This window comes from Vulpes lagopus, chromosome 1 (genome assembly GCF_018345385.1).
Source record: "Vulpes lagopus strain Blue_001 chromosome 1, ASM1834538v1, whole genome shotgun sequence".
In the NCBI taxonomy this organism is placed as follows: Eukaryota; Metazoa; Chordata; class Mammalia; order Carnivora; family Canidae; genus Vulpes; species Vulpes lagopus.
Genome location: NC_054824.1, coordinates 88,130,561 through 88,144,922, shown reverse-complemented (window position 1 = coordinate 88,144,922; position 14,362 = coordinate 88,130,561). Strand labels below are relative to the sequence as shown.

Genomic DNA, 14,362 nt, shown 5'->3' with positions numbered 1-14,362 from the left:
TGTATTCCAGGTCTCTTTCGCCAAGGGAAGACGCTATTTGTGGTGTTCCGTTGCTAGCCTTCAGATTATCTCTAGCCTACACTCTACCATGTGTGGTTCCTTCTCTGGTGCCAAACACTCATAGTGCTTACTATGTCCCAGGCAAAATTCTTCCTCTTTTTTTTTTTTTTTAAGATTTTATTTATTTACTTGAGAGAGGGAGCCTAAAAGTGAGAGAGAGAGCATGCATGAGGTGGGGAATGGGGCAGAGGGAGAACGAGAAGCAGACTCCCCACTGAACAGGAGCCGGATGCGGGGCTCGATCTCAGGACCCTGAGATCATAACCTGAGCAGAAGGCAGACGCTTAACCCGCTGAGCCACCCAGGTGCCACCCCAGGCAAAGTTTTAAGCACTTCTCATATATTACCTTATTTAATTCCCCCCCAAATCCATACAAGATAAGTAATAGTAGTATCCCCATTTTACAGGGGGAGAGACTGAGTAATGAAGAAACTGAATAAGGTCAAATTAAGGTTATTAAGTCTTCAGGAGACCCAGTTAAAAATGGACTTACTACTGTGATGGTGTTTTTTAATTTATTTTATTTTTTTTAAAGATTTTTTATTTATTTATTCATGAGAGACAGAGAGAGAGAGAGAGAGGCAGAGACACAGGCAGAGGGAGAAGCAGGCTCCACACAGGGAGCCCGATGCGCGACTCCGTCCCGGGTCTCCAGGATCAGGCCCTGGTCTGAAGGTGGCGCTAAACTGCTGAGCCACCTGGGCTGCCCTCCTTGACTGTCTTCTTCTCCTTCCAAGCTGCCCTCCCTTGAGCATACATCCTGACCTCCCAGTCTTCTCCTAGATGACCCTGTCTGGGCCTTGCTAGCATTTCACCTTCCTCTCTCTTTTCCTCTTCCATGACAATGATGATCAGTCCCAGGTCACTTCCCTCACTCAGTGGACCCACTGACCATGGGCTAAAATACATCTCATAAATCAATTTGCATTTAAAAAATAATTTATTTATTCATAAGAGACACAGAGAGAAAGGCAGAGACACAGGCAGAGGAGAAGCAGGATCCCTGTGGGGAGCCCCATGCAGGACTCCATCCCAGGACCCCAGGATCACGGCCCGAGCCAAAGGCAGATGCTCAACCACTGAGCCACCCCGGTACCCCTCAATTTACATTTTTATGTTAGTAAGCTAAGTAGAATTTAAAAAACCACCACCGGACAGCCCAGGTAGCTCAGCGGTTTAGCGCCGCCTTCAGCCCAGGGCCTGACCCTGGAGACGCGGGATCGAGTCCCGCATCTGGCTCCTTGCGTGGAGCCTGCTTCTCCCTCTGCCTGTGTCTCTGCCTCTCTCTGTCTGTGTGTCTCTCATGAATAAATAAATAAAATCTTAAAAGAAAGAAAGAAAATTAAGGAGAACGTCACCAGAGGAAGAGAAGGGGGCCCGTTAAGGTAAAAGTATTTTTAATTTTGGCCTAGAGCAAATCCTTCCAAAAAATTCTCCCATCCGTTAACCAAAACGTAAGCCATGGGTTGTATCTTCCTTAAAGTCTCCTCAGCTTATCAAGTATGTAGTGAGCTGTTTTTACCATGATGCCAAACTATGCAGGATACTTCACTATGCCTTCCTCTCTACCCTCCATGGTATTTACATTTGCTGCTAATACAGAAGGCATCACATTAAATTGCTGTCATTTGTTAACATCACCAAATTGTGAGCTGCCTTGGGCAAAACATTCTGGCTATCAAATAGAAAATTCTCGAATTATAAGATGTGACCAACGGACTGTTTGTGAGGCCACTGAGTAAGCATTAAGAAGCCACATATACTTCTGGAATAACTGGGTATCCCTATGGGAGAAGTGAACCCTGACCCCTACTTCATACCATATATAAAAATTAGCTTGAGATGAATCTTGGGCCTAACAGGAAAGCTAAAGCTTATAGAAGAAAACAGGAAAATATTTTTGTGACCTGGGACCAAACTGGGTTTCCTAGATAAGTGACAGAAATTATAAAAGAAAAAAAATGGTAAGTTAGACTCCATCAAAATTAAGGAATTGAGCTCTCAAAATTATGCCTTTAAGAAAATGAGTAGACGGGATCCCTGGGTGGCGCAGCGGTTTGGCGCCTGCCTTTGGCCCAGGGCGCGATCCTGGAGACCCGGGATCGAATCCCACGTCGGGCTCCCGGTGCATGGGGCCTGCTTCTCCCTCTGCCTATGCCTCTGCCTCTCTCTCTCTCTCTCTGTGACTATCATAAATAAAAATTTTAAAAAAATTAAATTAAATTTTAAAAAAATGAGTAAACAAGTTGTAGGCAAGGATAAAACATCAAAAAGCACATCTGAGAAAAGACTAGTATCTAGAATATATAAATAACTTCTACAACTCAACAATTAAAAAGAAAAAAAAAAGAATGAGTAAAATAATTGAGCAGGTACTTCCCAAAGGGGACGACAAATGGTCAATAGTCATATCTTTGCATACCTGCTGGTATAGCTAAAAATAAAAAGGTGAATCGTGCCAAATTTTGGGAAGGCTCTTAAGTAACCAGGACTCTCGTACTTTTTTGGGAATATATAATGGAACAAGCCCTTTGGGAAAAGATCTGGAAGTTTCTTATAAAACTAAATGTAAATCTATGGTATAATAAAGCAATTTTAGTCCTTGGTATTTTTCCAAAAGAAATGAAAATAAATCTCCACAAAAAGACTTTGGTAAGAATGCCCATAACAGTTTTATCCATAATATCCAAAACTTAGTAACATCTCATTTATTCCTGGGGGATTCCTAAGAGAAGTGGATAAACAAACTGTAGCATATTCACGCGGTGAACTAGTGCAGTGATTAAAACAAAGAACACGCTACTGATGTATGCAACGACATGGGTGGATTCCGAAACCGTATTGCTGAGTGAAAGAAGCTCACACAAAGGAATACACATTGCATGAATTTACATGAAGTTCTAGAACAGGCAAATTTAATCAATGGTAGAAAAAAAATTAGGATAATTGTTGCCCCCGGGGGGATGCGGGCAGGGATTGATGAGGGAGGTGCACGCAGGAACCTTCTGGGGTGCTGGTAACGTTCTGTACCTTGACATGGGTTTGCGTCACATGTATACACTTGTCACAAGTCAACTAGAAACACTTAAGATTTCCCCATTTTACCGGATGCAAGTTTATGTCAAAAGAAAAATTTAAACAGTATTGAGTCTTTGTTAATGATATGCGTACTGAGGTATTTGGGGCATGTGTACGGGTGTTTGCAGTTGAAATTTGTCAAAAATATAAGATGTTTTGATGGAAGGATAGAGTGACGGGTTGATGGGCAGATATGTGGCAAGCAAGTACTGTAAAATATTCGCGGTAGAAGCTAGGTGGTGGATGCACTTACTGTAAATTTCTTTCAGGGTTACAGTGTGTTTGAAAATGTTTATGATTAAAAAAAAAAAAAAAAGAACCTACCAATAATTAGGCTCTTGACCTTAGTCTTTCAAGGTCCTACTGACATGGTTATCTCTTTGGTGCTTGAGACAAATCATCTCTTTCAGCGCAGACACCCTGGGAGTACAGTTCTCTATTGGAGTAGACATCACTTCATCCCTGAAAGAGACAGTCATATCTTTATGACTTAAAGATCGCTTAACAGATGAACCGCTGGGGGCTTGTGCTTTCATTGACATACTTTTGTCACATTAATGGAAATGTCTTTCTTCCATTTCTGGAAGAGTTCTTTTAAACTCTACTCTCTGTTCTCCCTTCTGTGTAGGAATCTTCCTGCCATCCTGGACTGGGTGAAAACTCAGAAGCCCGGAGCCATGGGAGTCAACATCATCACTTCTGACTTTGTGGACCTGGTGGACTTTGCCACGACTGTCATTGAATTGAATGACCTCCTACGGGAGGATAGAGCTTTGGCTAAATGCTGATTTGATTTTTGATTTAATGTTGACTTTGTTGATCTCGGCCAGAGTTCTGAAGGGTTTCCTATTAGGATGGCCCTGGGCAGTGATGGGAAAGTAGGAGGAGGAGGGCATTTTACCCTCTTCATAGGGCTATTTGGATAACATACAGAGCTTTTAATTGCATTTTTCCCAAAGGAGACTTTTAAAAAAAACTTTGAAGTCCAAGGGAAGAAGCATGTTTCATGTGATCAAAGTCAGGGTCTTCCCAGTGGCTCATGATGTTGAATGTAATAGGGAATTGGGGTCTCCAGGTTCCATTGAGTGTCTCCTACTTGGCCCAGTTTCCTGCTGTCTTCCAGGACAAATGTTGTGTTTGAGCCAGTGAGAAGACTGAACCCGAAAAGGCATTTTAGTCAAAAGAATGGCTCATTGCAGGTGTGGAAGGCCCTGTGGGGTGGCTCTAACATCAGCCTAGGGCTTTGAGGGAGAAAAGGGCCAAGCACCAGTTCTCTCTGGCATGTTGAATGTCACCACTTCTTCCCTTAGAGAGTAAGACTTATTTATCACCAGGCTATTCCAGCCGCAAGCTGTCCTCGCATAGCTTGTGCTTGGGAACTGGTCACCTTCATTCTTTAGATAAACAGTGTATATCGCCTTTGGTATCAGAAATGTGTGTCCCAGTCTTAAAACACTGATTCCTTTCTGTTTCTATTGGCCCCTTCTGAAAAGTGAAAGGAGCAGTGGTGGGAGATCCTTTCAGTGTGGGGCCCAGCAGGAGATAGACACGCATGTTTGTTGCATGCCACGTTTCTTTGGTTTAATCTTATAACTTTTCCCAAAATGGCTGCCAGGTAAACTCCTGCCTCATTCTGGCAAAGTCCTCTTTGGAATGGGATCTTCAAGCCAGGTCTTGGAATGGCATTTCGTTGCTATCTGCCTAGGACTCTGGTCTGTGCTGTGACACTTAACGCTGACGGAAGGCATCTGGTCTATGGCACCGGGGAGGCAGACACAGTATGTGTGGGGAAGTGCAATGGATTTAAGGAGGAAGCCCCAAGTGAGTTTGGAGCTGTTCTGTAACTCCTTGAAAACAAGACTACCTCGGGACATTCAGGATGACTCGTGTGTCATCAAGGGAGAGATACCCAGTGTTGGAAAATTTCCAGCTTGTGTCTTGATTGTTCTACTTTCTGCAGGTTGTTTTGAGCCTGCTAATCACCACTGCAGGAGGGCTCTGAAACTCAAGAGGGGATTCTTTTTTTTTTTTCAATTGATAAGAGGTACTGATCTACAAAGAGCCCTCTTGTGTTTTTATTTATTTATTTATTTATTTATTTATTTATTTATTACTCTATTTATGCATTTATTTATTTATAGATTAAGTATCTTCAGTGCTTCTTACCTCGAGAGCACTCACAAAGGAGCTTCCTGAACTTTGTTCATCTAGGCCTGATGCTGCCCATGCCTTTCAGGACTGTGAGTGACCTCTGACCCGGCCGCAGTTGTTCCCAGCTCCCCAGTCGTGGTGGGACAAGGAGCCCGTGTGGGTGTGGTCCAGACCTGAGCACCCCCTACCGGGCCACGCACCTGCAGCAGAGGATGCTACGGATCATGAAGAACTCTTGAGGAAGACTCTCCAGCAGGAGGTCACAAAGGAGGGAGCCGGAGAGAAAACTGGGCATGGGAGTGTATATGCAGGGGTGCTCCTCAGAACTTTCCGAGGATCCCTAAGGAGATGTCCGCATCTGGATTCTTCAGGAAGAAAGATAACCATGGAATCCTTGATGGATGTGTGTGCGCACGAGGATCGTTGGGCCAGCCCCCTGCGTCTTGCCATTTCTACTCCGCCATTCTCATGGCTGGGTCTTCCAAGTCGCCTGCAGAGGGGGGCACCCGGGGTGAGCTCCAGGCGCATGCCCCAGCCTTGGTCTTCCAGCCTCCACTGGAGGTCAAGTCAGTTCAGCCCTGACCTGTAGCGTCCGCAGCTGGGGGGGGAAGACACAACGCAAATGCCTCTGGGAAAATCTGGTTTCACGTTTCCTGCTCCTGCATTTGAACCCCTTCTCCCAAAGGTTTCTAGGATTGTCTTGTCAATTTCTGAGGGCCTTCTCTGGGAAGGAGTAAGAAAGGAAATGCCCTCGCTTTCTCAATTGTTCTTCAATTCTGCTATTAAACCCCAGTGGCAAGCTCTGAAATCCCTGGCCTACCCTCAGGGATTTCTTTGTGTCCTTACTGTTTCATTTGGTCTTATTTTTAACTCTCTTGGTCAATTGCTAGGGACTAGATCATTGCCCCTTTTAACCCTTTGTTACTTGGCAAAGAGATCAGGAGGCAAGAGGAGAATTACTCTGCTCTGTTTTATTTGAGCCTCAGCTTTGCCCAGGTGCTTGGTGCTATGAGGCCAGGTGTGTCGGCAGGTATCTCCACAGGATGCCAGTGACACCCAAGGGCTGCTGACTGTTCAGTGAAATGTTTACTTGATTTTTTTTCCTTTAGTTTTAAAAGATATAATTGCACTTCACTTGGGTTGTAACGTGTAAGTGCACCTCAGTGTTTGCCTGGTAAGACGTAGTCATCGAGCGTGGCACAGAAGCACAGAAAATGATCCCAAGGTCATGTGTGTGGAGTCCTGCTGCGTGTGGCAAGTGCAGGTGCTCACTCCCTCATAGTGCTCTGAGTTGTCATAGTGCTCTGGTTGCATTCTGAAATTCTGCACAGGATTTCTGGGAGACCGGAGGAGAAGCATTTGCCATTCACTCTCGATAAACACCCTTGAATTGGCAGATTCTCTGCTCCAAGGAAAAGTTGTTTGACATATCACAAAGGATTTGTGCATTCTGCTCTTGGACCTAAGGCCAAGCAGGCGACTCCGTGATAGGACAGAGGGAGTAGGTCTGTGACTAATTCTGCAACCGCCAACAATAATAATGGTTGACCCAACCACATCATTTATTCTCATAAGATCCAACAAGGTTATCGTGCTTCCTCAGAATTCACTTCAAGATCAACTAAAAAGCTACTTGACTGAGCCAAAGAAGGCTTTAGTTTCGGAGGATTTGGGGCCACAGTTATTCTGAAATGTAAGCTGAGTTTTTCATGAACTCTCTGGACCATTTGCCACATTTCCATGGCTTTGTGGCAAAGAGGACAATCACAGGCTTCAGTTAGATTAGAGCAGTGTTTAAAAGGCTTGGACTTGGAGCCTATTAGAGGTACCACTGTGGTTTCACGGGCACAGAAGAGAGTCTTAGGGTTGGGGAGAAAAGTCAAGATAGAATTGATGGAAGGGAATGATAAGTTATTGAGGATTGAATTTTAAGTTAATGGCAGACCTAAGAGGGTCATGCCAAAAAAATACATGTATGCTGTAGGAGATTCTCCAATAATTAAGTTATTTTTCCTTAGCACCGAGTCCACAACCCCTGAATTCTTGGGAATAGTTAAGCCACAGTACAAACCCAGGATTTTTATATAAACTCAAAGAAAAGCACAAGATCTGAGCCCAGGTCATGCTCAATCTTAAGAATCCTAGTTCTTCTTTCATGACCTCACATTCACATCACAAAGTTTGATCCTGTTCAAGAAGACAACGTGGTGGAGCATTCTGGAATAAAATGCAGTTTTGTGGTGGTCAGGATTTCGTTTCTGTTTTTTTCTAAATCCTGCCATACGAAAGGGCTCCCCAAAGAGACATTATTACAGCCTGGCAAGAAAGCTTAGTGCTTTCTAAAGGTAGAGAAGCAGAAGAAGTTACAACTGAAACGAAACGGTTTCGTTTCATGGTTTCTTTTCATGGAAGACCTAGGACTACTAAACAAGTTCAGGCCATCTTACTGAATGAGTCCATGCCCCAGTTGAAGTTGCTGTGATGTTCTTTATTGGCTGACTGCAATTTTTTCCTCTAAGTCCTGGGAAATGGAACAGGCTAACAAGCGGGGCACTGCCACGAGTGTTCTCCCGGCTGAGCAACTAAGTGACCCTAGGCTAAGTCTGCCTTGGTTCCTTAATCTGGAATAAAGATGCCGTCTGCCACTTTAGTGCTGTTCTGCAAACCTTGGTTGACTAGCTCCCCAAAATATCAGGCCCCTTATGATTAAATTAAATGCCTTATACTCAGGGGGGGGGGTGCCCGGTTGTGGTAATTCTTCCTTGTGTGGCATGGGAAAAGAAATGCTATTTGGGTTCATTTCTCAAAAGTGTGGTGTAGGATCACAGAACTAGTGCAACGCCGGCGCCTTTAGTAATCCATATAATGAGATGAGTGGAGCTGCATGAAATCTGCTGCTGCACACTTGAGCTCCTGAGAGGTGGGCTTTCCCAAGTGCATGCTGAGGTCTTATTATGCCAAAAGGCAATGAACAGAAATTGGTAACATCAGATGTCCGTACTGACAGGAAGTTTTTTTTGTATGGCAAAGAACATGGTTGTCCCTCTAAACTCTACTAACTTTTCAGTACTCCTTGGCCCTCTGCCTCAGACTGCTTCCTAGTATTTGCCATCATAACTTTGTCACTCGCAGATATTACCTAGGGATACACAGCAGTGAATTGATTAGGTGGTAAGTGATTTAGCTGGAAATTAATTCCAAATGAAAACAAACAGCTCTTTCCTACCCCAGGAGACATACTATCTCCTTCCTTCTGGCTTCCCCAGCTTCCTACTAGACATGGTGACACTAAAGCTACTATCTCACTGTGTTGGCCCTTAACCTAGAAGAATATGGTACAAAATACTATTGATGTTGTTGAAATAGCACAGTCTTAAACACTGTAAAAAGATTCTAAGATAACCCTTTTGATCCTGCAGTGGATATAGCATTGTAGTCTTTCCTCCAAAAAAAAAAAAAAAAAAAACACCTTACTCTTAGGAGTGTTCAGCCTCCTTTCTAAACCACATAGTTTGGATACAGTTTTTTTTTCTCTTCCCGGGGAACTCAATCCCACAGTCTATTGAGATAACCTCATCGATAGTCTAGGAGCATTTCCATCTCATTCCTTCTGATCTCCGCAGAAGACCACTTCCTCCTCTCATCTCCTGTCTGTCCTTTATCATCTGCCGATCACTGTTCATAACAGAATGTTGGCAAAACTTACACGGAAAGGCACACACACTCAATGATGCCCAAATGCACTCTTATCACAGGTGATTGCTCCTCCTCGTTCCCCAGTGTATAATTCTGACACTCCCCCCCCCCACACACACACAGAATCTGATTGGAACCCAGAACCTGAGGCCAGTACTTCATTCAAAATGGCAAGAGCTTGCTCACCAGCTTGGAGCCCAACAAGAAGCACAGCACTTTGAAGTCAAACAGGCCTTCGGTCGCGTTGTATATTTGCAGTTTTACCTTTGTTATTAGTCTATAGCACTAATAACACTTGAGTCATGAATCTATAGTATCAATATGATAAATCTTAGGACATATTCTAGACGCAGTGGTACCTTGCTGCTATTATACTTACTAATTTATACCCCCAAATTAAGTATCACATGCAGATTGTGTATGCATTGTTTGTACTGTATATATGCCAACTGTAATACTTAACCTCGCTGAAAAGCACTTAGAAAATACAGAGATTGTTATAGTCAGAACATGTCTTGGTCAATTCAGACGATAGGTCAATCTGATAAATACGCTCTTAGATACTACGTTTGTCCTCTATGCTTGTTTTATACTACAGTGCATGCTGTTTGCTAAGTGAAGTAAAAATAATAATAATAAATTGTACCAAATTTAAGGTTAGAGTTAAAATTTTACATACATGCTGCTTGGTACTCTGAGATGTATTTTGTGGCTTAATTATCTTATTCACACACATTTCACTTGGCTTTTTCCCTCCTAGGAAATAATTGTTCAAAAATATTTCTCCTTGTAAACTGGATCAAACTGCTTAATTCAACTGAAAACATTGTAAAGCCAGATTACCTCATTTTAACTGTGAAAAAAAAATCTAATAGATATGATGACAGTATGTCTTTTCTTGTATTTTAGTTGAACTACCTAAATAGGCTTAACCCTAATAATAAATATAAAATGTCAGTGGGCACTTTTCCTTGTTTCTATAAGCGTTTTATTCTTGGCCCACTTCTAATATTGTTTCAAGGCTATAGACCTGGCATCGATAGGGTATCTTATCATATGATAGTGGATGAAGGCATATCGGAATTGGCTGCACATGCCCGTGGTCCCCAGGATGAGCAGGAAATGTGTGCACAGCCTCGTCACCTTTGCTTTTCCAAGCTTTACCCCCCAGCACTTCAGCTGTTTGTTGTAGGCTTGGGCCAGGTCCTGCAGGTCCCCATCCTCACCCAACCGTCTCCAGCCCGCATTACTCTGAGTGACTACCACATGCCCAGAGATAGAAAAATGCAGAGATTACATGTTTGTGCACACACAGAGTAAATAAGAGTGGGGGTCCAGGCTCTGTTGGCAACGAAGATTCCACTCTTTTCCTTGTTCTTTCCTAATTCTTTTTGGTAGGATACCTGAGCCTACTTAATTTCAGTGAATTTAGCTTTTTGCCCTATGCCTTGCAAAAAGAATGGGTTGAGGTGAAACTCCTGTGTATGAATTTAGCAGAGATGAAATTAATTCCATTAATTCCATTCATTTCATATAGTTGAATGTTACCACAGCTAATTAGGGATAATCACATTCTGTTCAAGTTAAGTAGCAATTGAAGAACAAGGTCATAGATTTTTCACCTGTATTTTTAGTTAGTCTTTAGTAAATCCACCATCCTGTCTTCTGGTTGGCTTTTATAAACACCACATTCAGTCATTCCCATTTGTTTTGTTTTTTTAAGATTTTATTTATTTATTCATGAGAGAGAGAGAGAGAAAGGCAGAGACATAGAGAAACAGGCCCCCCTTGCAGGGAGCCCAATGTGGGACTCAATCCCGGGGCCCCAGGATGATGCCCTGAGCTGAAGGCAGACGCTCAACTACTGAGCCACCCAGGCGTCCCCCCATTGGGTTTTCATAAAAAAAAAAATTACACAATGAAGACAAGGCTGGGTTTAAACGTAGGCAAAGTGGGTAAAACCTGCATGCTGTAGTTGCAGACTGTACCGGCCGGCCTCAATTTCTGAACATACACTTGGGTTGAAACATTGCTCTGTGAAAATGGACCCGGTACATTATGTACAAATTAATATTTCATATTATAACTGGGTTATGAACATTCTACTGAGCACAGAAGCTATGGCAACAGGCATTTCAGAGGTGCACAGCCCTGTGTTTCTATCCCCACTCTAGCACGTCCTGGCTGTGTGACTTTAGGCAAACTAACATCTCTAAATATACAGGACATAGGACTAAATACCTCTTCTGATAAGTTATTGAGGAGTCCACATAGGAAACTATACAGAAAGCATTTTAGCACAGAGCCTGGCACTCAGTACCTTCCCAAGAGTAGTTCCTAGTCCTGAGGGTGGATACTTTGCACCCACCTCCTCCGAGGACCCAGCAGCACAAACCCTTCGACATGGCTAACTGCTAACTCTTGAGTTTACTGGTAAATGAGTTAGCAGAAACAAATTCATAAGAAGGGAAGCAGTTACATTCAGATAGTGAAAAGGAACGTACTCGATCACTGCACCAGCTACGCACTGAGCACCGTGGAGTTCGTACCACTGGTGTATGCTGGATGGTGTGACGTGGAAGGTGGTCACGTCCTTGAATAGCGTTCATGTCATTAGCCACTTAATCATTCTGATTAGTAGAGAGGAAGTCTCAGCTTAGTGATGAAACCCCTGTAACCCTTATGTACCTAGCAAAAAATTTTAAAAAGGCAACATCTAATGTCATCTAATGTCATTTTGCTTGGTTGTATGTATTCTCTGGGTACCGTCTCTTTATGGCAAGTGACAATGGGTTTTCAACAGTGATATAAAATTTCCTTTCAGGGGCACCTGGATGGCTCAGTTGGTTAAGTGCCTTTGGCTCAGGGTCCTGGGCCCCCTGCTCGGCGGGGAGTCTGCTTCTCCCTCTCCCTCTGCCCCTCCTCCCTGTTTGTGCTCTCTCTCTGTCTCTCTCTCTCTCTTTCAAATAAAAATCTTTAAACAAAAAAAACTCTTTCAAAATAATTTTTTAGACTGAAGTTATAGGAATGACCTTTGCTCATGATCCTTTCCGGGCTGAAGAAATCTGCAGTTGACTGTACCCCACATTTTTGTCAGGAATTGGGTTTGGCTCTGCTCTTTTCGAACATCCTTATCTAAATAAATACGTATATAAACAAACTGCTTTTTGAGTTGGACAATCCCCTCTTTTGTCACAAGGAGACTGTCCGTGTCCCCTGCAGAAGTCCCTGCCCAGACCAGCCTTTGCATGTGGTCCCGTGGGGGAGGAAGACTGGGCCGCTGGGTCCCACTGCCGGCCACGGCGGGTTCCAGGGAATGCTGGGAGCAAACCTGGCTGCTGTGCATCCCTGAGGTTAGGATGCCTGGATGCCCCGGATTTTTGTTGTGTTTTTTTTTTCTTCCCCCAGATCAAGAATTCTTCGTGATCAGCAGTATGTTGCTTTGTTTATCCCTATGCAGATCTGCTCACTGCAACTGAAGGAGTGTTATTATTGTTAAGACTTGAAACCTTTCATTCTCAGAGAGGGTGGAAGGGTGGAAGGGTGCAAGGGAGGGACAGTGGCCGAAGCCCATGTGCCTCAGACCTCACCCAGGATGGCCTGGGCAAGTGCCAGTTAAACAAAAGTGCTAGTCAGACCGGCTGTTTGCACAGCTGGGCAGTGTTTTAGGAAAGCACTGGAAGGGGGACACAGAAGTGTCAGCCTCCGTCCAGTAGCATCCTGCAACTGAGAAAAGCCTTGGGGAAGCAGATGGCTTTAATCTAAGGGCCTTGGTGTCTAAAGATTGGGATTTATCCTGTGGAGAAAGGCCCGGAGAAGCAGAGCTCTCATTGCAAAAGGGGGCCACTGAAAGCTAGTCTTTGTTTAACCTGAGAACTTCTCTGCTTTGTGGCCTGGAGACTTTCCTATCTTGATCCTTAATGGTGTCTGCTCAATCAGGGCCTGAGTCTGGTTTCTAGGCCTCCATGAAGTCTGCGTGGACCTGGAAGAAGGCATTAGATTGCCTTTTGCAAAAGCTGCCTCCCAACAACCTTGCAGGTTTAGGACTAACTGCCACACGTCAGAGGGGTCAGCGGACTACTTCAGCGAGACCAAAATGCCCTGACAGCACACACAAAATTTTGGAAGTATGTGAACTTCCTGTTGGTAGAGGATCCGTAGCTCTCCTCGGATTCTCAAAGGAATCTATGATTCTAAGAAATTTACACACCGCTGTCTGTCAAGTACCTGTGAGAATGGACTATCATTGCGAGGTTGTTGAGCAAGCGAAGATGGCTGGCAGGCTGTACCAGAAAGCCTGGGTCTTTCCTATTTAAAAAAAATGAACTAAACTAAGACTCATATGAATTTGTTGATTATGGATCAAAAAATAAAGTTGGATAAAGGAAGATAAAAAGGAACAGACTAAGCAAGTCCAAGGGACCCTGAGGGATAGTCACATGGGCTCCAGCATGAGAGGGCGGTAGGAGATGGGAGAAACCAGGCACACCGGCAGACACGGACAGTGACTGGGTGCCCTGCACAGGTCTGAACGTCACATTTCAAGGGATGTGGACAAGTTGGAACCTTTCCAGAGAAAGACAGCTAGGAGGGAGAAGGGTCTGGAAGTCGTGTCACATGAGAAACTAGAGATGCTGAATTTAGAAAGGACTGAGAAAAAGGTGATGGGGATATCTTCAAATATTTTCAGATTGTTACATGACTGAGGTATTAGAATCTTATGCATTTAGAGGTGAGAGGACCAGAGAGCATTTGTCCAGGTGCTAATGGCACAGGAGAGAAAACGGAAAACCAGACAGAAAACACTGGCCTAACGCAGAGCTGGGACTAGAACCTGGTCTCTGAGTCTCCTCCCAGTGTCCTACCCCAACATGTGCAACTGCCTCCCTGAGTACCTGATATGCAGGGAAGAACCAGGACCCATGAGTTGGCATCGCAAGAAGGTAGAGCTTGGCCCAATAAAAAGCATTCCTATCTGAGGTAGTGAGCTCACCAGCAGGCAGAGTATTTCTGAGAGAGTGTGTATTGGTTTTCTATCACTGATATAAGGAATCACCACAAGCTTTGTGGCTTACAACAGCACAAATTTATTACCTTTCAAGTCTAGAGTCAGAGGTCTGAAGTGGGCCAGCAGGGCAGCGTTCCTTCTGGAGGTTCTAGAGGAGAATTCATTTCTTTGCCTTTTCAGCTTCTCGAAGCCATGCTCCTTGGCCAGAGCATTTCTTGCATTTTCAAAGTCAGGAGCTTAGCATCTTTAACCTCTCTCTGACGCCCTTTCTATCACCAGGTCTCCTTTGATTCTAGCATCTTATAAGGACCCTGTGATATACGGGGCCCACCTGGATAACCCAGGACAATCTTCCATCTCAAAATTCT

The 14,362-nt window shown here is 44.0% G+C and overlaps 1 protein-coding gene across 4 annotated transcripts in view; it reads left to right on the top strand.

The window, feature by feature from the left end:
- PLCXD2 (phosphatidylinositol specific phospholipase C X domain containing 2) overlaps window positions 1–9,950 on the top strand; it is a 48,807-nt gene extending 38,857 nt beyond the window's left edge. Inside the window, exons 4-5 of one of the 4 annotated variants that reach the window (XR_005983289.1) lie at window positions 3,768–4,917; window positions 5,281–9,950. Coding sequence is in view for 1 of the 4 variants with exons in the window: in XM_041727099.1 (XP_041583033.1) it covers window positions 3,768–3,927 (160 nt within the window). In the remaining 3 variants the exon portion in view is untranslated. Of the gene's footprint in view, window positions 1–3,767 lie in introns of all 4 variants that reach the window. The other 3 variants (XR_005983288.1, XR_005983287.1, XM_041727099.1) reach the window with 3 other exon arrangements.
- Window positions 9,951–14,362: the final 4,412 nt, after the last annotated feature.